Source organism: Watersipora subatra, chromosome 11 (genome assembly GCF_963576615.1).
Source record: "Watersipora subatra chromosome 11, tzWatSuba1.1, whole genome shotgun sequence".
Classification (NCBI taxonomy): Eukaryota; Metazoa; Bryozoa; class Gymnolaemata; order Cheilostomatida; family Watersiporidae; genus Watersipora; species Watersipora subatra.
This window is the reverse complement of record NC_088718.1, coordinates 22,390,616-22,417,869: the sequence shown is the minus strand read 5'-3', so window position 1 is coordinate 22,417,869 and position 27,254 is coordinate 22,390,616. Positions and strand designations below refer to the sequence as shown.

Here is a 27,254-nt window from a genome sequence, read left to right as displayed (position 1 = left end):
TCCTTTGTGATATGAATTTTTCATGACTAGATACTAATCGCTATAGCTGGACAGACCGAGCGACAGACGACACACTTTAAGATTTATATATGATGACGGTCGAAAGAACAATTGACATTAAATCAATCTATCTGCAAAACCTGTTTAACCATAAAACCAACTGAATTAAGAGTTGCCAGTTCACAACAACCATTACTAATTTGTTTTCATTTCTTACTGATATGAAGAGAGGGTTCATCTAGTGAGTACGCTCATTAGCAATTTTTTCGTGAATAGATTAATAAAAAATCAAAGTTCAATAGTCAGACTACTCTAATGGTACTTTTTAATCTATATACATATAAATCTCAGTGTTTGTCATTTGTCGTTCATGTGGCCAGTTATAGCGATAAAGTTTTAGAAACGAAAAACCCGCTTCACACTAGATTTGAACTCGAAACCTCCCACTCTGCAGACTGTCCAATTAGACATTTCCAACTGACCATACTAATAAATAATTGTGCATATATTCATTACACTGGTTTAAATATGTATGCTGAAAGCGCTTGCGAAAATTCTATTGGTTACTACTAGCACATTTGGAGATCAAGATTGCATGAGAGATCATGGTGTGTAACGATGACAAGCTGGCTTCATAGCTCTTATTATAGTAAAGATTTGCTCAAGCTTATGTTATTAGCGTAAGTTACTCAAATTAGTTAGCTTGCTAATTATGCCAGTGGTTAATTAGTCAACTTCTGCCAATGACAGCTACATTAGCTGTCACTGTTTATAAGCTGTTTTTTACGCCGCCCTGTGCAACGCAAAGCCTTCACCTAATAAACAATGTTGATAATAGCAATAGCGGACATTGTCAAAATATAGTATACATATGTTACAACATATGTTACGAATGGCTTTGTTTATCAGGCCAAATGACAAGATACATTGATGATAGACACATTCCAAACATACAATATATTCTTTGTACACATCAGTTGCTCCCTGAAGGACTGCGGAACGCATAGTCTTTAAGTTAACAGGTTATTTTACATTGACAAAACACATGTCAATTTCTTTTCAATAAATCAGTCACAACAAAACTAATCCATAGATCTATACTCAATAATCCAGTCGCAACAACACTAATCCATAGAGCTATACTCAATAAACCAGTCGCAACAACACCAACCTATAGAGCTATACTTTTTTGTCTTTATGTTATTCTCTGACCCGAGAAGAGCGTATATTCTATGATTCATACTAAAAATTGATTTTTCAATGACTGGGCTTTTCATATAAAGATGTCTGTACTGTGTGCAGTAAAGATGCCTGTGTTGTGTACAGTAAAAATGTCTGTGTTGTGTACAGTAAGTATGTATTTGTTGTGTACAGTAAATATGTCCGTGTTGTGTACCGTAAAGATGTCCGTGTTGTGTACCGTAAAGATATCTGTGTTGTGTATAGTAAAGATGTCTGTGTTGTGTACAGTAAGTATGTATTTGTTGTGTACAGTAAATATGTCCGTGTTGTGTACCGTAAAGATGTCTGTGTTGTGTACAGTAAGGATGTCCGTGTTGTGTACCGTAAAGATGTCCGTGTTGTGTACCGTAAAGATATCTGTGTTGTGTATAGTAAAAATGTCTGTGTTGTGTACAGTAAGTATGTATTTGTTGTGTACAGTAAATATGTCCGTGTTGTGTACCGTAAAGATGTCCGTGTTGTGTACCGTAAAGATGTCCGAGTTGTGTACAGTAAAGATATCCGTGTTGTGTACAGTCAAGATGTCTGTATTGTGTACAGTAAAGATGTCTGTATTGTGTACAGTAAATATGTCCGTGTTGTGTACAGTAAAGATGTCCGTGTTGTGTACAGTAAAGATGTCCGTGTTGTGTACAGTAAAGATGTCCGTGTTGTGTACAGTAAACATGTCCGTGTTGTGTACAGTAAACATGTCCGTGTTGTGTACAGTAAAGATGTCCGTGTTGTGTACAGTAAAGATGTCCGTGTTGTGTACAGTAAAGATGTCTGTATTGTGTACAGTAAATATGTCCGTGTTGTGTACAGTAAAGATGTCTGTGTTGTGTACAGTAAAGATGTCCGTGTTGTGTACAGTAAAATATCTGTGTTGTGTACAGTAAACATGTCTGTATTGTGTACAGTAAAGATGTCCATGTTGTGTACACTAAAGATGTCTGTATTGTGTACAGTAAATATGTCCGTGTTGTGTACAGTAAAGATGTCTGTGTTGTGTACAGTAAATATGTCCGTGTTGTGTACAGTAAAGATGTCTGTATTGTGTACAGTAAAGAAATATGTGTTGTGTACAGTAAAGATGTCTGTGTTGTGTACAGTAAAGATGTCTGTGTTGTGTACAGTAAATATGTCCGTGTTGTGTACAGTAAAGATGTCTGTGTTGTGTACAGTAAAGAAATATGTGTTGTGTACAGTAAAGATGTCTGTGTTGTGTACAGTAAAGATGTCTGTATTGTGTACAGTAAAGACGAATCGATGAGATTATTTGCCAATGAGATGATGTCAGAAATCGTGAGCCAATAACACAGGTATCCTTAAACAAATACTACTCAACTAATATAATCAAGTCTCTACTTGAAAAGCAATTCATTAGCAACAGACCTAGGTATCCTTTACGGGTTAAAATCATATCTTTAATTACAATTACCTCAAATTCCCTCAAATACTTCAGAGCTTTTCAAAACATTACAAATTTAGATGTGAAATTTAAGGAGCTGGTTAAAACTGAAAAACAACACACAAAAAACACGAAAACAATAAGCAACATATCATTTAAACTAGTATAAAATTTACTTAGTTTATCATATAGTAGGTCACATCATGTACCTCAATTGCCATCTCTATCTGCTAATCAACACATTACCAAACCTTTACTTCCTTTCACTTTTTTGTTAACATTACAGCTGCCAAATATCCCGATACTTCGTAATGCATTAACGACAGTCTGCGTACCACTTTCATGGTGATTGGCTGTCGTCGATTGTTTGATCTGTAGATCCCTTCATGATACTTGCTGCGGGACTAGTATTTTACTATTTCAGCAGCCTCATCGCGTATTGAGAATACTATGCCACAAACTATTGGCAAATGCAAACAAAGATGGGCTTGTGAGAGTGTGAATAATGTCATCACAAACGTGTCGTGAGATTAACACCACCATACTGTGATATAGTGCGATACAATGCGATACAGTGTGATACAGTGTCATATAGTGTGATACAGTGTCATATAGTGTGATACAGTGTCATATAGTGTGATACAGTGTCATATAGTGTGATACAATGTCATATAGTGTGATACAGGGTCATATAGTGTGCTACAGTGTCATATAGTGTGATACAGTGTCATATAGTGTGATACAGTGTCATATAGTGTGGGACAGTGTCATATAGTGTGATACAATGTCATATAGTGTGATACAGGGTCATATAGTGTGCTACAGTGTCATATAGTGTGATACAGTGTCATATAGTGTGATACAGTGTCATATAGTGTGATACAGTGTCATATAGTGTGATACAATGTCATATAGTGTGATACAGGGTCATATAGTGTGATACAGTGGAATAAAGTGTGATACGGTGTGATAAAGTGTGATATAGTGTGAACCAGCCTTTGACAAGCAACAAAAGTAATCGACAGAGTCAAAGCAATGATTCAGAAACCCCTTAGCTTACCTCCTCCATTTCTATAGCACAAGTAGGGGAAGCGCCAGAGGTTCCCGTAGCCAACTGCATAGCCTAGAGTACTGAGAAAGAACTCGATGCTGTTTCCCCAAGTAGCCCTTTTAGATTTGCTGCCATTAGAACTGCTGCTGTTGTCTGAGCTGCTCTCTACAGTAATGGCTCCACTGCACCCTGCAACATCTAAAAGCCACAGACAGAGAAACTCTACAAACTATGTTGAGTTGTCATACACTTGCTGATATCGCAAGAGAGTTGGTGTGCCATCATGTTTAAGGGCTCTTACATGTATAGTGCTCTAAGTGTGAGAGCATTCACTATGTTTCCAAGACATGGTAATATGATAATAGCGCTATTTATATGTCATCAAGTGAAATGTTCAACAGCTGCTGTTGTAAGCTATCTCTTATAAAAGCGATGCTAAGCTTTGAGATCTGTTCAAGTATTCCTTGGCTATATTTACTATCTGCCAGCTTCCTCTACCTCACACCCCATTCCCTCTCCCGGCGTAAACACCCCGCCTCTCCCCTAATCACCCTCTCCGTAAACAGCCTTGCATGTAACACCAACAGACGTTGTAGATAGTCTCACTGCGTTTTTGTGCAGGTGTGGAGAATAATTGGCCATCCACATGCTCAACAACAACTGCAAGAGTACTACTTGAAGATACTTTATTGGCAATAAGAGGAAGGCCATCGAATGAGTTGTCTCTTGTCCCTATTATTTCGAATCGTCATCAGCAAACGAGCACCTCGTTCAACAAGTTAGGCACATTCATTGGCTGGCTTTTAAAAAATCAAAAACCGTGGTAATAAAAATCGCTATATAATTTTGGATGTACATATTTAAACAAAAAATAATTCATTACTGCTAATGAAGGCAACATATTTTATTTAACAGAGAATAATTTATGTGAAAATAATGCAATAGTCCCGCAAACTGCAGTTTATTTTCATGGCCAGCATTTGATTGAGTCATTGTAAAGATGAAGTGAGTTGTCCATTGTTAGGCTACTTTCTCTAGAAAAGGAATTATAAATTCATGAAGACCAAAATAGATGCGGAAGAAGTAAAAGGTTTCAGGTTTAAGCTGTTCTCGAGAAAAATGATTTAAAAACTCACATTATTTGCACCAAAAAAAATCAATTTTACTTTAGTCAAGGTCTTTTACAAAACTCTTTATAAATTATATAGAAATAAATTGTGCTGTAAACTTACTATTCTTGCTGTCAAACGACATTCTCGAGGCAGTATCTGTATGAGTACCTGTATGAGCGCAAGCTGAGGCTTGTATGAGATTATGTTACGCAAGCGGTAATTGCTGACAGGGCTACTTCACACATGGGAGACAGCTGACCTGCAGGAGATAGCATGTGGTGTATAGAATCATCAGCGTTACTCCATAACAACTCAAGATGGGAGTGTGTACCTTTGAACCACAAGCTATCAAATGCACCGGGTTATGTGGTGAGTACATATCTAGCAGAAGATTAATGAAGCCCCAGCGCTCTAATAAAAAGAACAAATGGTAATGGCTGATGTCATTTTCCTCCATCAGACCAAACAATCAATTCTACGGAGGAGCAATGACTGATCACCTTGCTGATGCTGAGGCTCATGACTTAGGATCCAGTGAGTGCATTATGATCATTATATAAAGAGAATCATATCTTGATCTCTTCAAATGTACATAGTCAGCCACCATAAGTACCAGCAAGTCAGCTACCATAAGTACCAGCAAGTCAGCCACCATAAGTACCAGCAAGTCAGCCACCATAAGTACCAGCAAGTCAGCCACCATAAGTACCAGAAAGTCAGCCACCATAAGTACTTCGTACAAAAATATCATCATATCTTGCCAGGTTTAAAAGACCAAATTTGTGCCTAATTTTATGTCCACAATTTAATATATAAACATTATCCAATATTTATAAATATAAGTATTGCACGAAAGACTTATGTTCAAGATTACCCTTATCTTAAAGTGACATAGCAATAGATATTTTTAACTCTAGCAGATTATGTGACAGAAATAATAGTTCTTCTGATAAATCTTGCTAGCACTAGTTATAAATGCTGCTAGCACTAGTTATAAATGTTGCTAGCACTAGTTATAAATGTTGCTAGCACTAGTTATAAATGTTGCTAGCACTAGTTATGAATGTTGCTAGTACTAGTTATAAATGTTGCTAGTATTAGATGTAGATGCTGCTAGCACTAGTTGTAAATGTTGCTAGCACTAGTTATAAATGTTGCTAGTACTAGTTATAAATGTTGCTAGTACTAGTTATAAATGTTGCTAGTACTAGTTATAAATGTTGCTAGTACTAGTTATAAATGTTGCTAGTACTAGTTATAAATGTTGCTAGTACTAGTTATAAATGTTGCTAGTACTAGTTATAAATGTTGCTAGTACTAGTTATAAATGTTGCTAGTACTAGTTATAAATGTTGCTAGTACTAGTTATAAATGTTGCTAGTACTAGTTGTAAATGTTGCTAGTACTAGTTATAAATGTTGCTAGTACTAGTTGTAAATGTTGCTAGTATTAGTTGTAGATGTTGCTAGTACTAGTTATAAATGTTGCTAGTACTAGTCATAAATGTTGCTAGCACTAGTTGTAAATGTTGCTAGCACTAGTTATAAATGTTGCTAGCACTAGTTATAAATGTTGCTAGTACTAGTTATAAATGTTGCTAGTACTAGTTATAAATGTTGCTAGTACTAGTTGTAAATGTTGCTAGTACTAGTTATAAATGTTGCTAGTACTAGTTGTAAATGTTGCTAGTATTAGTTGTAGATGTTGCTAGTACTAGTTATAAATGTTGCTAGTACTAGTCATAAATGTTGCTAGCACTAGTTGTAAATGTTGCTAGCACTAGTTATAAATGTTGCTAGCACTAGTTGTAAATGTTGCTAGTACTAGTTGTAAATGTTGCTAGCACTAGTTATAAATGTTGCTAGTACTAGTTATAAATGTTGCTAGTACTAGTCATAAATGTTGCTAGCACTAGTTGTAAATGTTGCTAGCACTAGTTATAAATGCTGCTAGCACTAGTTATAAATGTTGCTAGTACTAGTTGTAAATGTTGCTAGCACTAGTTATAAATGTTGCTAGTACTAGTTATGAATGTTGCTAGTACTAGTTATAAATGTTGCTAGTACTAGTTGTAAATGTTGCTAGTATTAGTTGTAGATGTTGCTAGTACTAGTTATAAATGTTGCTAGTACTAGTTATAAATGTTGCTAGCACTAGTTGTAAATGTTGCTAGTACTAGTTATGAATGTTGCTAGTACTAGTTATAAATGTTGCTAGCACTAGTTATGAATGTTGCTAGCACTAGTTATGAATGTTGCTAGTACTAGTTATAAATGTTGCTAGCACTAGTTGTAAATGTTGCTAGCACTAGTTATAAATGTTGCTAGTACTAGTTATAAATGTTGCTAGCACTAGTTATAAATGTTGCTAGCACTAGTTATGAATGTTGCTAGTACTAGTTATAAATGTTGCTAGCAATAGTTATAAATGTTGCTAGTACTAGTTATAAATGTTGCTAGTACTAGTTATAAATGTTGCTAGCACTAGTTATAAATGTTGCTAGTACTAGTTATAAATGTTGCTAGTACTAGTTATAAATGTTGCTAGTACTAGTTATAAATGTTGCTAGTACTAGTTATAAATGTTGCTAGTACTAGTTATAAATGTTGCTAGCACTAGTTATGAATGTTGCTAGTACTAGTTATAAATGTTGCTAGCAATAGTTATAAATGTTGCTAGTACTAGTTATAAATGTTGCTAGTACTAGTTATAAATGTTGCTAGCACTAGTTATAAATATGTTGTTAGTACTATTTATTCAAAGCATTGTGCGGAGTACCTTTTGCAGCATAATTTAATGACATCTCATCAACACACAGGCTTCATTTCATCAATAGACTCTAATGTAAGCCATCTGAACGCAAGTGAAGGTAATAAAAAGCAATCGCATGCATGATTGGTTATATTACTGCGTAATGGAAATGCAATCACTTCTGCAAAGTTTGCACGCATCAACGAAACTATAATAATGTTCGGAATATTTTTCCAAAAGCAGTACTACCATGAATAGAAAGGCTTAGGGTATAGCACTTTTTTAGTACTCCAATACCTTCGTTATAAATGTCTTTGTCCACTCTGAACTGAACCGGGTACTAAGGCAAAGACTAATAGCCCATCAGATAACAAAATAGCTGATGATTGTTGTGGAGCAATAACTCACCAACTATTTGAAAATATCAAAAAACTAAGAGAATTTTGTAATTTTTGCACCGAAACGCTATGTCGGAGTTGTGTTCCCAATGAAAGGCTTAGAGTTAGAATGGCTGCTAGTCTGTTTACAACTTAAAGTACATTTTTACAAATGCTTTACACCGAACTAACTCAAACTCTGACTATACAAAATGGGTTACCTTTTAACCGATAAAATACAACATCAATATCTATTCCATTTGCTTGTATTTTTAGTTATATTAACATTGCTACATATGATTGGTCGATTCCATGTTGTACTCAATCACTGACGGCCGTCAAAAGCAGACAAACAAGTATACAACATGTTGCCGATCTTGTGTCAGTAACTAGAACAAAGCTGTTTTACAACCATTTTTCGTTTTACGCCAAACAGACTTTGTCGACGTGGAAGAAACTCTGATGAACCGTCCAGGTAGAAACTTTGATGAACTGTCCAGGTAGAAACTCTGATGAACCGACCAGGTAGAAACTCTGATGAACCGTCCAGGTAGAAACGCACCTTGAGAATCCAATTCTATAAATAGAGTCGCGAAGTGAGCAAGGCATAAAAAAAACAAAACGCATGTTTTATATTTACCAGAGCTATACAATGGTATACATATATGTACTGAAAATGATGAGCCCTGTGAATTGCATCTAAGTTTTCAATCAGAATTTGAATTATTCTGGGTGTACACCTGACCTTGGATACACCTGAGCTTAGCTTGGGTGCAATAACTAGAATTCAAAGCGGAGATAAGGCAGTTCATCAATGTCTAGGATTCGTAATGAACTTTAACAAGGAACATGTGTAGGCAGGTTAAATGTACATACAAGTTTTTCCTAGACCAAGTTACCTTGACCTATAAGAGGTCAACACATGCTATTTTGTAAGCCAATTTTTAAATCGTGGAGTCGATCATTAGCTAAGTAAAGTCTAATACTGGACTTCAAGAAAACAATAGATAATGTGAAGAAAGTCTAAAGCAGTAACATGAACAATCTTTACAACCTATATTTCTCAAAGCATGTTTTATGTCTGTATGTTGTGTGTCTGCATTCCGGCTATAGCTATTAAAATCTTGAAATAAAGAATGCATACCCTCGGACCCTACTGTTCGCCAGTCCAACATCCAATAAGCAATACCCAATAGGCCACAGAGAATTAGTTGTTAGCTTGCCCATGTAAGTCGCTATATGGAAGCACATACCCAACGGCTTTGCATACCGCGCAGGGTGATTGCTTAAGTGATTGTCATTAGTTAGCTTACTGAAAATTTCCATTGGCAATCTGCCAGGTTAATAGCAAGCGGCAGGCAACTCTCATTACTTCTTTGTTTATAAGCTGATTTTAAATACTCGGCAACGGCGGATAGCACAGCTAGTTATTGGAAAAGTTCAGAGCAAATTATTTAAACATAAACTGCTAGAGGGCGAGCCTATTAACACTGATGCTTGTTTATCCACTAGCGCGGCATGTTGAATGAGACATTTGCTCTACAGTATTTTTTATAATAGCCATGCCACCATGCCATTACGTAATGCTAATTATATGCTTTACAGGAAAGGGCTTGAGAAAATCATGTAGGTGAAAATTACCTTCCCTAATGTCCAATTTTGTCTTAGACTTTCAGCCATTGTTCAGTTACACAAATTAGAAAACTCTCAAATTTATTGCACTAACGGTGTATTACAAATGCAGTCTACATCGGTGATTAATAAAAACACATTGAATCGTCCTACTGCGCCTTACAGCATGACCATTACAAAATAAGGCAGATATTCAAAAACACAAGCAAAACAACTCGCTAATAAGACCTTCTATATAAGACCTTCTATATAAGACCTTCTATATAAGACCTTCTATATAAGACCTTCTATATAAGACCTTCTATATAAGACCTTCTATATTAGACCTTCTATATAAGACCTTCTATATAAGACCTTCTATATAACACCTTCTATATAAAACCTTCTATATTAGACCTTCTATATAAGACCTTCTATCTAAGACCTTCTATATAAGACCTCCTATATAAGACCTTCTATATAAGACCTTCTATATAAGACCTTCTATATTAGACCTTCTATATAAGACCTTCTATATAAGACCTTCTATCTAAGACCTTCTATCTAAGACCTTCTATATAAGACCTTCTATCTAAGACCTTCTATATAAGACCTTCTATATAAGACCTTCTATATAAGACCTTCTATCTAAGACCTTCTATCTAAGACCTTCTATATAAGACCTTCTATATAAGACCTTCTATATTAGACCTTCTATATTAGACCTTCTATATAAGACCTTCTATCTAAGACCTTCTATATTAGACCTTCTATATAAGACCTTCTATATTAGACCTTCTATATAAGACCTTCTATCTAAGACCTTCTATCTAAGACCTTCTATATAAGACCTTCTATATAAGACCTTCTATATTAGACCTTCTATATTAGACCTTCTATATTAGACCTTCTATATTAGACCTTCTATATAAGACCTTCTATATAAGACCTTCTATCTAAGACCTTCTATCTAAGACCTTCTATATAAGACCTTCTATATAAGACCTTCTATATAAGACCTTCTATATAAGACCTTCTATATTAGACCTTCTATATTAGACCTTCTATATAAGACCTTCTATATAAGACCTTCTATAGAAGCTCAGCATGAATGGTAATAGTAGAAGCTAGCAATCATTTTTACCACAGCCGCGGTTTACAAGGAGAATACAAGTGCTCCATTGATGGTGTACAAACACTCCTGGCAGTAAATAAAGAATGTGTATACAATGCTTTTGGTGTGATGAGATTAATGAGCATAACACTAACATGAACATATTAATTTGCTACCTACAGCAATTATATGCTATATCATTTCGACAATCAAATCATTAACTAAATACATAACAATTCTGATCCAACTATTACTATTTTTATACCAAAACTTCTGCAGAAGTTGGATTCTGAGATTCTGTTGTAGACATTTTAGCTATAGGCCATATCATGTAAACCACTAAAATGATGAAGAGCATCTGCAAGGGCTCTAAGCCATCTCATGTAAACCACTAAAATGATGAAGAGCATCTGCAAGGGCTCTAATAGAACTCAAAGATCTGAGAGCAGCTCTCTGAATTCCCTAACCTAATACTGCATGTTGAGTATTAAGAGTGAATAACTCCTAAGATACTTGGCCCAAGTTTCGAGAGCCATACCAACTGGTCTAGTACCCTAAACCTGTGCTAATATCACAGAACAAGCAAAACTACACTAAATATTTCATGTTAAGAGATGTTGAATTTACCTTTGGTAAAGCCGAGAGATGTGCAGCAGTGGCTTCTAGAGGTAGACAAGACTGGATGACCGATTAGTAAACCTGGCTGATGTTAATTAACTCTCCTGGCACTTGCCCGCATGACAGTCTTTATGCACATATTGATTTTTCACAGGCTAGAAACATGAGCTCTCGGGAACAGCTTACAAATGAAAAAACAATAACTAAACAAAAGGCCCCAACGGTAGTCTGTATTATGCTCGTGTTTATAAGTCAACTCGTGGTGAGAATTTGGTTTTTTTCCACAGAATGCTATTGTGCAAGTATGCAATCACGCTTCACCATTGACAACAAGTCCGACTTCCTAGACTAAAGGGTGGAGCCTGCGCATGCAACTATTGAACCCAGAATGCATCTGTAGGAAGCATGTAATAAAACAGCAAAGAACAGCAGCTGTGGTAATAAACTACAGCCATAATACAGTGAAATAGAAAATGAAATCACATATAATTGTGGTTTAGCACTACCAAGTATACCTAAAGGTACAGTTTTAAAGATTAAAATATTCTATTTAATTTTAAATTTAATTAATTAATTTTATCTAAAATTTCCCAAACTTCAGTTAAATAAGATTGGAAGCCGTCACAGAAAACAAAAGATGCAGCTGAAATCGCTTCACCATTTCCTAGAATGGAAAGTGAAGAATATAAATTTAAGTTAGAATAAGCACCAATCTCTCGCAAAGGTCCATCATATCCCACATCAAACTACTCTTGCGCAAAATCTTTTGTACAAAATACGCAATATGTTACGTAATATTTTAATCTGTTCCAATAATATGCTTCACATGTTAAAGCCATCGAATGTTGGAGTAAATATCCCTATATTCTTATATGAACACCTTGTAATCAGTTTGAATCTTTTTGAGTTCAAAATCAATTTTAGCTAAATTAAGTCCAAAAACCAATCATGAATAATTGAAGTAATAAAATTGAGCATTATAACAATATATATATAACATATAACAAATGTATTATAAATAATTCTGTAGACAACACTGCATGAAAACCTAAATTATATGTAAAAGGTAAATGAACAAAAAATCTAATGGTATTCAGCAAAAGGTTTTTATTGGGCAATGCATAGTGAAATGACTAAACAAACAAAATACAACATAAAACAAGCGTTCAATTTAATTTTAAAAAACTAACTTAAATGTACCAAGCAATATGATGACAACCTTGAAAGATTTTGCAAGGTTTTCACTTTGTACACTGAAATGCCTAGCAAACTTGACGACAAGCGCACAATACGCATCGCTGTAGTTTATATACTTATACTTTTATTAGGCAAACAATCATAATTTAAAACAACAAATTTTTACATATGGTGGCATAAAAAAGCAAGGTACTACTATGTGATGCCATAAACGCAAAAACAAAAATTTATACAAGACTTGTAACTACCAAGTTTAGATATAGTTTTCCTTCAAACTAAACCCTAAAACGGTATCAGTGTTCCATTATACCGACATTATACTGACATTATACCGACATTATACCTACATTGATTCCTCATCATAAATTAAAATCAGAGCTTAAGATAGGCAGAATCATGTGAGTTGGTTTGAAGCTAAGAAATAAAGAGAGAGTATGAGTAGCAGTGCATTACAAATATAACTTCAGGTAAAAGGAAACTGCTAACGTCTTTGACAAAGTTACTGACAAGCAAATGTTCTAATAAAAGATTCTCAACGCAGACATCAATATGAAAATAAATGAGGTAATACAAACTCACAAACTGACGTAAAACTGTAGCCATTTTGGAGTTGTCAAACAACTATATGTATAAATGATAAGATTAACAAATTCACCTAAATTTCAATGATTAAAAGGCTTGAGCCTCATTATTGTATAGACTTCCACTTTTCTATAGCACTAGATTAGACGATGAACTCATATACCAGAAAATGTTTTTTATACATTTGAGACAATTCTCCCTAGTATACGGTGTATGTAGTTATTAGAAAAGGATTAATTCAGGTCTATCAAAATTGACATAATAACAATCATAATAACATAATTGACTACATGTCAGTCAGAAGCTACAAAAACACTGCAAAAACACAGACTTTGGTGTATTCTATATAATATCTTATATAAAATCCTATATACATGTATATAATTCGCAGTATTATATTGCAGTATTATAATACTCTGAATTGCGAAGGAATCATCAAACGAGTGTCACATTGGACTGGAAAACAGCCTGATCCTGAACACATTTATTTAAGTTGCTCAGGTGCAGTTATCAGAGGCATGAAAAAACTTTCACTCGTAATTCGCAGGATTTAATGTCAAAAATTCACAAAATATTAAAAAGGAGCAGAACTTACCTAATAAAATTCAAATGTGAATTATGCTAAATGTTTTCAATTTCTAATTTTTAAACTAATAGACTAGTAAAAAAGTGATTATGATTGTAGAGCCAACTTTAAATACTTGAACAATATTATCAGAGCTGCTCACATAAGCCGTGTACACCAATGCGAATGCTTGCTAGTACAAGTCTCTGGATGAATAAAATATGATGTGCAATATCTTTGAGCTCATAGAAAGTTTTTATTTTTAACCATTTCATTGATAGTCAGACCACTTCAGAGGAGCGGCGAAAGAATGACCAACCATATATTTTGCATAATCATATATCATTATTACACAATATCTAAGAGGGTATAGTTAGTTTAGATCAGAGTGTATCTACAGCAGAACTAACTTCTTACCTTGAGAATTAGCGAGCGTTTTTCAGTAATGCTTCCAACACATGAGTTGAAGTTTTAGAATATTCCATGGTAAACTGAACAGTTGTTTACAAGGATATGATTAGTTTTTCATTGGCCCAAGGAAAGCAGCCTGTTAGTATGCTTAGATGCATACAACTACAAGACTAAATGAAAACAGAAAAATACTATAAGAATGGCATAACTAATCAAGCACGAAATTCACTAATGATAAAACTACATGTACGCATCTTCCACCATGAAAATGCATGATAAAGTTTATGAAATCTGATGCTGTCTGCTGGTGGGTTATATTCCAGCCAATGAATAATCGAAGAAAAGAGGTGTGTCAACTAATAAATATTCTAAGGGAAATGGTGTCAACCAATGAGTATTCTAAGAAAAGCGGTGTGAGCCAATAAATATTAAAAGGGAAGGAGTGTCAACCAATGAGGATTTGAAGTGAAAGAGTGTCAACCAATGAGTATTCTAAGAAAAGGGGTGTCAACCAGGAAGCATTAAAAAGGAGGAGTGTCAAGAAAATGAGTATTTAAAGGGAAGGAGTGTCAACCAAAGGGTATTCTAAAGAAATGAGTGTCAACCGGTAAGTATTAAAAAGGAAAGAGTGTCAACCAAAAGGTATTTGAAGGGAAAAAGTGTCAACCAATGAGTATTCTAAGGAAAGGAGTGTCAACCAGTAAAAATTAAAAAGGAAAGAGTGTCAACCAATGAGTATTTACAGGGAAGGAGTGTCAACCAATGAGTATTCCATGGAAAGGAGTGTAAACCAATGAGTATTCCAAAAAAGGGGATGTCAACCAATGAGTATTCCAAGAGAAAGGATGTCAACCAATAGGTATTCAAAGAAAATGGATGCCAACCAACGAGTATTTAAAGAAAAGGAGTGTCAACCAATGAGTACTCTGAAGAAAGGGGTGTCAACCAGTTAGTATTAAAAGGGGAGGAATGTCAACTAATCAGTATTTAAAGAAAATCAGTGTCAACTAATGAGTATTCTAAGGAAAGGAGTGTCAACCAGTAAAAATTAAAAGGGAAAGAGTGTCAACCAATGAGTATTTACAGGGAAGGAGTGTCAACCAATGAGTATTCCATGGAAAGGAGTGTAAACCAATGAGTATTCCAAAAAAGGGGATGTCAACCAATGAGTATTCCAAGAGAAAGGATGTCAACCGATAGGTATTCCAAAAAAATGGATGCCAACCAATGAGTATTTAAAGAAAAGAAGTGTCAACCAATGAGTACTCTAAAGAAAGGGATGTCAACCAGTAAGTATTAAGGGAAGGAGTGTCAACCGATGAGAAATTAAAAGGAAAGAGTGTCAACCAATGAGCATGCTAAGGAAAAGGGTGTGAACCAGTAAGTATTAAATGGGAAGAAGTGTCAACGAATGAGTATTTACAGGGAAGGAATGTCAACCAATGAGTTTTCCATAAAAAAGAAGTGTCAACCAATGAGTATTCTAAGAGAAGTGGTGTCAACCAAAAAGTGTTAAAAGGGAAGGAGTGCCAACCAATGAGTATTTACAGGGAAAGGATGTCAACCAATAAGTATCCTAAGAGAAGGAGTGCCAACCAATGAGTATTTACAGGGAAAGGATGTCAACCAATAAGTATCCTAAGAGAAGGGGTGTCAACCTATGAGTGTTCCAAAAGAAGGAGTGTCAACCGATAAGGTTTCCATGGAAAAGAGTGTTAACCAATGAGTATTCCAGAAGAAAGAATGTCAACCAATAAATAGTAAAATGGAAGGAGTGTCAATCAATAAGTATTAAAAAGGAAGGAATGTCAACCAATGAGTATTTAAAGGGAAGCGGCGTAAACCAATGAGCATTCAAAAAAGGGGCGTCAACCAATGAGTAATCAAAAGGAAGGGGTGTCAACCAATAAGTATTCCAAGAGAAGTGGTGTCAACCAATGAGTATTCTAAGAAAATGGGTCTCAACCAATGACTATTTCAAGAGAAAGGGTGTCAACGATTGAGTATTCCAAGAGAAGTGGTGTCGACCAATGAGTATTCCAAAAGAATGGGTGACAACCAATGAATATTCCAAGAAAAGGGGTGTCAACCAATGAAAGATGTAAGAGACGGGGTGTCAACCAACGAGTATTCAAAGAGAAGGAGTGTCAACCAACGAGTATTCCATGGAAAGAGATGTCAACCAACGAGTATACCAAAAGAAGGGATGGCAACCAATCGATATTGAAAAGGAAGGGGTGTCAACCATTGAGTATTCCATGGAAAGGGAGGTCAACGAATGAGTATTCCAAAAAAAGATATGTCAACCAATGAGTATTCCAAGGCTAGTAAAGTCAACCAATGAGTATTTACAGGGAAAGAATGTCAACCAATGAGTATTCCATGTGAAGGGATGTTAACTAATGAGTATTAAAAAAAAGGGAAGTCACCAAATGAGTATTCCGAGAAAAGGGGTGTCAACCAATGAGTATTCCAAGAGAACGGATGTCAACCTATGAGTATTCCAAAAGAAGGAGTGTCAACCAATGAGTATTACAAAGGAACGGGTATCAACCAATGAGTATTGCAAGGGAACGGGTGTCAACCAATGAGTATTCCAAGAGAAGTGGTGTCGAAAAATGAGTATTCCAAGAGAAGGGGTGACAACCAAAGAATATTCCAAGAAAAAGAGTGTCAACCAATGAAATATCTAAGAGAAGGGGTGTCAACCAATGAGTATTCCAAGGGAACGGGTGTCAACCAATGAGTATTCTAAGAAAATGGGTCTCAACCAATGACTATTTCAAGAGAAAGGGTGTCAACGATTGAGTATTCCGAGAGAAGTGGTGTCGATAAATGAGTTTTCCAAGAGAAGGGGTGACAACCAATGAATATTCCAAGAGAAAGAGTGTCAACCAATGAAATATCTAAAAGAAGGGGTGTCAACCGATGAGTATTCCAAGAGAAGGCATGTCAACCAATGAGTATTCGAAGAGAAGGAGTGTCAACCAACGAGTATTCCATGAAAAGAGATGTCAACCAATGAGTATCCCAAAAGAAGGGATGTCAACCAATGAGTATTCAAAGGGAAGGGAGGTCAACGAATGAGTATTAAAAAAAACATGTCAACCAATGAGTATTCCATGAAAAGGAGTGTCAACCAATGAGTATTCCAAAAAAAAGGATATCAACCAAGGAGTAGTCCAAGGGAGGGATGTCAAGCAATGAGTATTCCAAGGGAACGGGTGCCAACCATGGAATATTCCAAGAGAAGTGGTGTCAACCTATGAGTATTCCAAAAGAAGGAGTGTCAACCAATGAGTATTCCATAGAAAGAGATGCCAACCAATGAGTATTCCAAAGGAAGGGGTGTCAACCAATGAGTATTCCAAGGGAACGGGTGTCAACCAATAAGTATTCCAAGAGAAGTGGTGTCAACCAATGAGTATTCTAAGAAAATGGGTCTCAACCAATGACTATTTCAAGAGAAAGGGTGTCAACGATTGAGTATTCCAAGAGAAGTGGTGTCGACCAATGAGTATTCCAAAAGAATGGGTGACAACCAATGAATATTCCAAGAAAAGGGGTGTCAACCAATGAAAGATGTAAGAGACGAGGTGTCAACCAACGAGTATTCAAAGAGAAGGAGTGTCAACCAACGAGTATTCCATGGAAAGAGATGTCAACCAACGAGTATACCAAAAGAAGGGATGGCAACCAATCGATATTGAAAAGGAAGGGGTGTCAACCATTGAGTATTCCATGGAAAGGGAGGTCAACGAGTGAGTATTCCAAAAAAAGATATGTCAACCAATGAGTATTCCAAGGCTAGTAAAGTCAACCAATGAGTATTTACAGGGAAAGAATGTCAACCAATGAGTATTCCATGTGAAAGGATGTTAACTAATGAGTATTAAAAAAAGGGAAGTCACCAAATGAGTATTCCGAGAAAAGGGGTGTCAACCAATGAGTATTCCAAGAGAAGGGATGTCAACCGATGAGTGTTCAATAGAAAGAGATGCCAACCAATGAGCATTCCAAAGGAAGGGATGTCAACCAATGAGTATTGCAAGGGAACGGGTGTCAACCAATGAGTATTCCAAGAGAAGTGGTGTCGATTAATGAGTATTCCAAGAGAAGGGGTGACAACCAATGAATATTCCAAGAGAAAGAGTATCAACCAATAAAATATCTAAGAGAAGGAGTGTCAACGAATGAGTATTCCAAGAGAAGTGGTGTCGACCAATGAGTATTCCAAAAGAATGGGTGACAACCAATGAATATTCCAAGAAAAGGGGTGTCAACCAATGAAAGATGTAAGAGACGGGGTGTCAACCAACGAGTATTCAAAGGGAAGGGGTGTCAACAAAAGAGTATTCCATGACAAGGGAGGTCAACGAATGAGTATTAAAAAAAACATGTCAACCAATGAGTATTCCAAGAGAAGTGGTGTCGATTAATGAGTATTCCAAGAGAAGGGGTGACAACCAATGAATATTCCAAGAGAAAGAGTGTCAACCAATGAAATATCTAAGAGAAGGAGTGTCAACCGATGAGTATTCCAAGAGAAAGCATGTCAACCAATGAGTATTCGAAGAGAAGGAGTGTCAACCAACGAGTATTCCATGGAAAGAGATGTCAACCAATGAGTATTCAAAGGGAAGGGGTGTCAACAAATGAGTATTCCATGGCAAGGGAGGTCAACGAATGAGTATTAAAAAAAACATGTCAAACAATGAGTATTCGGAGAAGAGGAGTGTCTACCAATAAGTATTTCAAAAGAAGGGATAACAACCAACTAGTATCCCAAAGGAAGGGATGTCAACCAAGGAGTATTAAAAGGGAAGGGGTGTCAACCAATGAGTATTCCATGGAAAGGGATGTCAACAAATTAATATTCAAAAAAAATACCTGTCAACCAATGAGCATTCTATGAGGAGGGATGTCAATCAATGAGTATTCAAAGAGAGAGGAAGTCAACCAATGAGTATCCCAAAAGAAGGGATGTCAACCAATGAGTATTCAAAGGGAAGGGGTGTCAACAAATGAGTATTCCATGGCAAGGGAGGTCAACGAATGAGTATTAAAAAAAACATGTCAAACAATGAGTATTCGGAGAAGAGGAGTGTCTACCAATGAGTATTTCAAAATAAGGGATACTAACCAATTAGTATCCCAAAAGAAAGGATGTCAACCAAGGAGTATTAAAAGGGAAGGGGTGTCAACCAATGAGTATTCCATGGAAAGGGATGTCAACAAATGAATATTCCAAAAAAAATACCTGTCAACCAATGAGTATTCTAAGAGAAGGGATGTCAATCAATGAGTATTCAAAGAGAAAGGAAGTCAACCAATGAGTATTCCAAGAGAAGGAGTGTCACCCAATGAGTATTCCAAGAAAAGTGGTGTCAACCGATGAGTATTCTAAGAAAAGGGGTCTCAACCAATGACTATTCCAAGAGAAAGGGTGTCAACAAATCAGTATTGCAAGAGAAGTGGTGTCGACCAATGAGTATTGCAAAAAAATGGGTGACAACCAATGAATATTCCAAGAGAAGGAGTGTCAACCAATAAAAAATCTAAGAGAAGGGGTGTCAACCAATGAGTATTCTAAGCGAAGGCATGTCAACCAACAAGTATTCAAAGAGAATGAGTGTCAACCAACGAGTATTCCATGGAAAGAGATGTCAACCAATGAGTATACCAAACGAAGGGATGTCAACCAATCGGTATTGATAGGGAAGGGGTGTCAACCAATGAGTATTAAAAAGGAAAGGGTGTCAACCAATGAGTATTCCAAGGAAAGGGATGTCAACGAATGAGTATTCCAAAAAAGACATGTCAACCAATGAGGGTTGTCAACAGATTGCGAGTGTAATTTTAAAAACGAATAAACATTTAATAAAGGCACAAGTACGCCAAGCCAACGATTCGAAGCTTTGGTTCTGGAAATTAAAGATTTGCAATGATCAATCGATTTTACCCACTTCCTACGAGTGAAAATAATTTGTAATCATGACTTTAATTTACCAAAGAAAATTCGAAAAAAATATTATAGCTAGGTAAAACGGCAGATAAGCTATGAAACGATGATTGGAGATAGCAAAGAATTATCATTTTATTAATTAGTATATGTATTTATGACTATAAAAAATATTACATGTACTCGAGTATAGAAGACTCTAAGTTAATTCACCTCCATTCTGTCTTCTTCTGCAGCAAAACGCTGCTGACACCTGTCAGCTTTGGCCATCGGCTGTCTACTCTAATCTTTTACTAACAGTTGCTCAGATAACTCTGAGTGGCGGTCGCTCGAACTTGAAGCCATTTTAAAACTATGTATAACTTAGTAATTGTTGAAACGCGTTGAATCAGTAACGAGTAATAAGAATGAATTCTCTAATTAGGAGAATCTTCGAGATCACAGACTACGCGTTTTACGAGTGATAACATTTATTACGGCCTATATAAAAGTTTCGCACGCATGATTGGCTAACTAATCGACCTCATATTTATTGCTCGTGGTTTCGTTTCAGATACCTTGCTTGTGACGTCACGAAATAGGCACCCACTGGAACGTGAGCTTCTTAAAAGAGGGCCTTATTCAAACGCATATATCTCTGGACAGGGTTGGTCTACAAAGACAAAAATGGCATCAAATTGTAGCTGATGTTTTAGCCTTTTATGGGTCCTAATTTTATTTTTTGACGCAACTACATCTTTAAGCCTGGTTTCCATATCAATTGCGATACTCCGGCGGTAACTTGCGCAGCAATACATTTGCAACATTTCGGCTCGGCGGCATAATTTTCACATATAAGCTGCATCGCTAAAAATAATCGCGTATTCAAATAAAATGCTCGCTAACCATGCCCTTTTTATAATGGTGACCTTTTACCCGTACAGTGCATTTCGGGAAGATTTTGCCTGCGGTCTTTTGTGAAATTTGAGCAGCACGAAACTATTGCGATGCCGCCAGCAACTACCAGCGGTACACGGCGCGTAGGTTCCCATTTCACCGCTAATAGCTTGCGGTGCTGTCGCTGATGCTTTGCGCGACGTATATGGGAACCAGGCTTAAGGAGCTGAAGTCAATCAGGCTAAAACAATGAGACACGTGGCTGGTGGTGGCTGGTGTGAAGAGTATTAACTTGTTAGCAACAAGTCAGAGGCAGCAGCGCTATGTTACAGCCCTACTGCCTCTGATAATTCGAGTTGTCTTAGGAGTTGTCTCATTTATTGCAGGTTCCATTTAGTTTCCATTTATAAAAGGTTTGACCTGCAAATAGAACTTTTAGATAGTTTGGATGAACTAGCGCAGAGATTCAGTACATTTTATCAGAAAGTATCGATATTTTTCTATTATTCGCGATTGTTTTTGACGTTTGCGGTGATTTGACTTCCAGGATGCTTCAAAATTAAAATCTACAAAGCATGATCGCTGTTTAAACGATGAAAAAAAAATTAGCCAAAATGACATCACTAGTTGCTATCATTGCCATACATAGTTGATATCGACTATTGTGTTCAAGTTACGCGTCTCTATTCTGTCGGTCTTTTTGCAACTATAGGTGTCATAAATTGCACTTTTGCTTGATCTGAGCATTTTAACCGCCATCAAGTTTTGTTGAATTTAATCTTGAAACATCCTGGCAGTCTGATTGCCTCAAGCATAGAAAACCACTGCAGTAATAGAAACCAACTGATTCATACTTTTTAATAAAATCAACTAAAATTCTGTGCAAGTTAGTTCATCATGAGGCGGCGATTAGTTCGGCAGTGCTGACTGATTGTCATGACAGAGTCAATTTTCCCACCACATCCTCCTCCATGATTGATTGTTGATGACTGCTAGTAACGGGTTCCATGCTGTCAGCACACATTTTTGGCTGATGCCTGGATTGTGGGTCTCTGATGTTACGTAAGAAATCCTACAAAAGGACTGCTATCCTAAGGCTGCTATGCGTACACTATGTTTCCATGCCGTGGTTAATTCACCAGTTGGCGTCAGCAAAAAATGGAAAAGATCAAAATCCACAAGTCAAATTACTCAAGTCAAATACACGCAAACTTTTATTGAATGTATCGTACTTGCGACAAATGGAAATGGCGCTTGCCAATGATGTTCGAAAGAATGCTGCACAAGCTATTTCATTTTAAACATTTCTTACACTTGGGTGATTCCTATTTTAATTGCTGAAACAAGATTGTGCCGCTATAATCTCTGGTGTAGAATTCTTCATCTTTTTTAACAAAGCGCCCCCGTTAATCCGTAACACAGGAATGTCTATCGAAATACTTATCGCACTGTAATTCCATGTGCCCACAATTCCAAATCCACATCATCCGCGCTATGGAAACAATAGCGTTAGACATTATATTTGCGGCAGGAAAATCATAGCTTAGTAGCGGCTCACATGTAATCTTAGCCAACATTATGATCCAGTAAGGTGTCATTTTACATCCTTAAAGATGTGGTTGCGTCAAATTTAAGTTGATCTTAAAAAAAAGCATTTTTTTTCTTTATCAGTTGATATGTTGTTTGTTGTGTTATGCGATCGCATTGCTAAGATATTGGAAGATTAATACCGAAAAAATCCGATCGCCGTAAAAACGCTCATGCCACAAAAACGTGCCCAGACTTGCCCAAAATGATGTCACGCGTTAGACAACCTGTCTCTATCTCTGGTATTCACATTGGCTATTTGCGATAAAAGTCTAGTCTTACGCGGCTCTATTGGCATATATCTTATTTTGTATTTGCTCGTGTTGGCTAGAATAAAATTTTAAATCCTGCTACAGATGCATTATTATGAATGTTTCAAAGGCCTCAAATAACGAAAATTTGTTCTACTCACTTTCTCCAAATGTTGTGTAAAAATTTGGGTACCGACTATCAATTCTACCGGTCTACGGTAATTCTGTCAAGCCAACTATGTAGAACTTTGTATCAGCACAGTTCTGCAGCTACCCATACTAACGATATACAGCCTCCCATAAGTCCCGCCCCCATTATGTCTGTCGCCTATCCTTGGGGCGGGGCTGTATATCATTGCCTACACCGTCTAGGTACTAGTTTCTTACTAGTAGTATCCTTACCGAATACTACCGAAATGAAATAAGCAAGCCACGTTTTTGAAAAGAATATAGATAGAGTTTTAAGAATGAGAAGTCTGCTGCAAACTGGATTTGAACTCACATTCTCCAGTTCTGCGGACATCCATATACCATATCCAATTCACTACAATATTCTGCAAATCATGTTTTGCATTATCTTCAACAATATTATTTTATTATATAATTTTTACAAGCAAAAATATTTTCATCTCGGCGTAAAGCTTTTATTAAAAGTATTCATCAAGTTGTGGCCACTCACATAGTATTAGCTGATACAATAAGACAAATTCATCTACTGCAACAAACTCAAACAAAACATCATGGCTTATGCAGCACACATTCAAGTCTCTCTTTCCCCTTCATGGCAGTTCCCACACTGACAAAGCTTCTTCGGCTGGTGGGACGACATAAACATTCTGTAATCAGTAAAACAAATGCAATAAATATATGTCATTCATAGATATGTCATTCTAAAGCGTATTTATTGACAGCTTCCAAATTGGGAGTTAAATAGATCGCGAGTGTAATTTTAAAAACAAATAAACGTTTAACAAAGGCACAAGTACGCCAAGCCAACGATTCGAAGCTTTGGTTCTGGAAATTAAAGATTTGCATTGATCAATCGATTTTCTTCACTTTCTACAAGTGAAAAGTGAACATCTAATGTCAAATCATAAATCTAATTTACTAGATAAAGATGCCACAGAAAATCTGAAGCGAATGTAGCTAGGTGAACCGATAAAAAGTATGAAACGATGATTAGTGATAGCAAAAAGTTATAATTTTATTAATTAGTACATGGAATTAGTATTAGTACAGTTAATTTACCTCCATTCTGTTTTCCTCTGCAGCAAAACGCTGCTGACGCTTGTCAGCTTTGACCATAGGCTGTCTACTCCAATCTTTTACTAAAATTTGCTCAGATAACTTTGAGTCGCAGTCGCTCAAACTTGAAGCCATTTCAGAACTAAGTATAACTTAGTAATTGTTGAAACGCGTTGAATCAGTAACGATGAGAATTCTCTAACGAATGAGAATGAATTCTCTAACAATGAGAATCTTCGAGATCACAGACAACGCTTTTTACAAGTGATAACATTTATTACGGCCTATATAAAAATTTCGCGCTCATGATTGGCTAACGAAACGACCTCATATTTATCGCTCGTGGTTTCGTTTCAGATATCTTGCTTGTGACGTCACGAAAGAAGCACCCGCTGGAACGTGAGCTTTTTAAAAGAGGGCCTCATTCAAACGCATATATCTCTGTACAGGGTTGGTCTTCAAAGACAGAAATGGCATCAAATTGTAGCTGATGTTTTAGCCTTTTATTGGTCTTAATTTCATTAAATTGAATTTTTTGACACAACCACATCTTTAATGAGATATGGACCTTGCTTTCCACAATGCTATGAAGTTGGAGTCCCTGAAGCGACCACACAGTCTGTTTTATTCATAACTAGCAGATGGTCAGGTGTAATCATTATGTGCACAGCTATTCCAAAATGTGGCAGTCAATTGGTGCAGGTGTTGGAGTGTTGGTCTACAAAGTTCAATGACATGAGTTCAAATCTTATTCGGTGCAACTTTTTTCCGTAGCTACAGTAGGTTATATGTGGGTCGATCTTTCATCGATAATTCTTCCATGAGCACTCCTTGAGTTTTATCAATCAAACTGAGTCGACATAATCTACTGTCAACCCATGGCTATATTTTAACGATCATATAATATATTGACTTTTTATCAATCAACTCATGAATCTATACAGTATGAAGATAATATTTGTTGATAGGGTTGATCTTTCTAACTGGCAATCTAATTGCATTTTCATGATCTAGCGATGTCATCTATATTTTGGTCGATCACCCACTGTATCGACCTTTTGCTTGTCAATTTATGAATGCATACCGCACAAGATAATATTTTATTGAAAGCATCGAGCTTTCAAATTGCAGTAATCTAATTGCATTTATATAATTTAGTGATGTTATCTATTTTGTCAACATATGGATATATAACATACAAAGATAATACTTGGACAAAACTAGCTGAAGCGTAGCTATGTGACAAGTTGAGATAACAGCCTACTTGACTGTCGATATGACTTAGAGATCGATTTCAGTCTTTGTTTCCCTCAATTCCCTCACAATCTATAATGATTTGAGCATTAATAATAGCCATTCATCTCATAATAACTGTTATCATTCTCGATGGCATCTCTCGAGTATCAGTAGCCTTAGAACTGGTTAATGAACAGGCGGCATGCCATCACGCCGTCACACCTTTTCCTAACCATTCTTAAACTGCTGGAAGTCAAACAGTGACTCATTGTTAATATATCAATAGTTGATGCATTGGTTAGTGCCTCGCTCCAGTCCCTACTAAGAATATAAAACTATAATTTACCCTACAGGATGAAATTATTCGTGGAATTGAATTTCGCGAAAATGATCTTTTTAAGCATATTCGCGGACTAAATTATTCGCGGGTGAACACATTCGCAAATAAATTTGTCCGTGAAAGCAGTTAGCAATAGAGTAAAACCTACACATGCGTATACCACTTGTTTAGGTTTATATTTAGCTGAGAAATTTAGTTCTGTATGAAATTTATTTTCTGCCGCATTCAGAGATTTTCATGAATGTTCATCGATGTGGAGGCCTCTAGTGAACCACCAATTTGTGGTGGTAAGTTATGAGTTTTCTCAACGTATAGAACTGCAAGAAATTTTTCAATGATGACGCAAAACCGAATTCCGAATAACTTGCGACAAGCTTGAAAAATTTGGCAAAGACGTGTGATGCATTAGCAATGGGCTTAACTCAAAGCCCCAGCGGTGATTTGAAAAAATTTGGAACTCGGCTACGTTTACTAACTCTGTCTAGCGGCTAGTTTTCAATTTGAGGTACAGTCATACTTCGACATATGAGCTTAATGCGTTCCGAGACTGAGCTCGTATGTCAATTTACTCGCATGTTGGTGCAATCTATTTATATATAGAACAATTAAATATATATTAACTGGTTTCTATACTCTAAAAATGCAAATAAAACACTCAAAACAAGATATTGTAACAGAAAAAACATGTTGGTTATTGTTCTAACTTACCACATGCTTTCAAAAAGTAACAAATAAAAAAAACAATGCAAGAGGAAATGTGATTAATTAAAATGTAAAATTAAATACATACAGTAGCAGCTAACGCTAGCATTTGCCAGAGAGGGAGATATAAGTGTTATTCTTCGTTACAACAGTTGAATTTGATAAATTTGGGTTTTATCAAAGTCTTAAAAGACAAACTTAAAAGCAAACCTAAAAGTAAACTTTCATTTTTCGTAATTAAAATTTTTTCGGCGTTTATAGTTTGAAGTTTCTCGCTAGTTAGCTAGTTTTTCCTTTGTTTCGCTTTCACGACTAGCCAGCCGTTTTAAGATAAACCTATCTAAGGACGTTTGCCTTTGTCGCTCTTTCAACGTGCTGCGATTAGGACGAACACTGGTGTCGTCACAAAGGGTTAATGCACGACCACTAGCCAATTTGTCCGAAAGTCTATTTTTATAGATAGCACCGGCCTTTTCACATAGGCCTTTTTGCTTTTATCGAAACATCGTTTCAGTTACGCTGTCTCCGGCCAATTGTTTATCCAATGCCTGAACGGTCTCTCCATCAGCGGTCGTGAAAATCGCTGTGTCGTTTAGAAACTATGATTAGTCCTTTTGCAAACTAAATGCCCTGAATATAACCCTTCGGTTTGATAATTGTAGATGTATTTCTGTCATAGAGCTAGATCAATCACGAATACACATTTTGCATATTTTACAATATTTTTCTGTTTAATATCAATTGTTATCATTTGCTTTTCTTTCCATTATCTTTCATTTTACTGGCAAACTTTCAGTCTACGCACCGTACTTTTAATTCACATAGTTCTGCACTTAAAATTACGCACAGAAAACGTGGTACAACGGTGTCAACTGATCTCAACACTTTGGTTCATCTCTTCTGTATTGTATTATTATATTGTCATCTATATTATTATCTTTATTATATTGTCATCTCCTGACAAGCTCGTCTCTATACTATAGTATGTTTCTGTCTTTTGCAGCTGAGAGCTATAGCTGTGAGTGTCCAACTTG

At 36.2% G+C, this 27,254-nt stretch overlaps 1 protein-coding gene across 3 annotated transcripts in view; it reads right to left on the bottom strand.

The window, feature by feature from the left end:
• LOC137408730 (sodium- and chloride-dependent betaine transporter-like) overlaps positions 1-14,251 on the bottom strand; it is a 53,464-nt gene extending 39,213 nt beyond the window's left edge. The window contains exons 1-4 of one of the 3 annotated variants that reach the window (XM_068095308.1): positions 11,276-11,464; positions 8,362-8,500; positions 4,916-5,054; positions 3,693-3,881 (exon numbers count right to left, since the gene is read on the bottom strand). In XM_068095308.1, the coding sequence (XP_067951409.1) occupies positions 3,693-3,881; positions 4,916-4,937 (211 nt within the window). In that variant the 5' untranslated portion in view covers positions 4,938-5,054; positions 8,362-8,500; positions 11,276-11,464. Of the gene's footprint in view, positions 1-3,692; positions 3,882-4,915; positions 5,055-8,361; positions 8,501-9,067; positions 9,091-11,275; positions 11,465-14,027 lie in introns of those variants that run through there. The other 2 variants (XM_068095309.1, XM_068095310.1) reach the window with 2 other exon arrangements.
• Between the last annotated feature and the right edge of the window lie 13,003 nt (positions 14,252-27,254).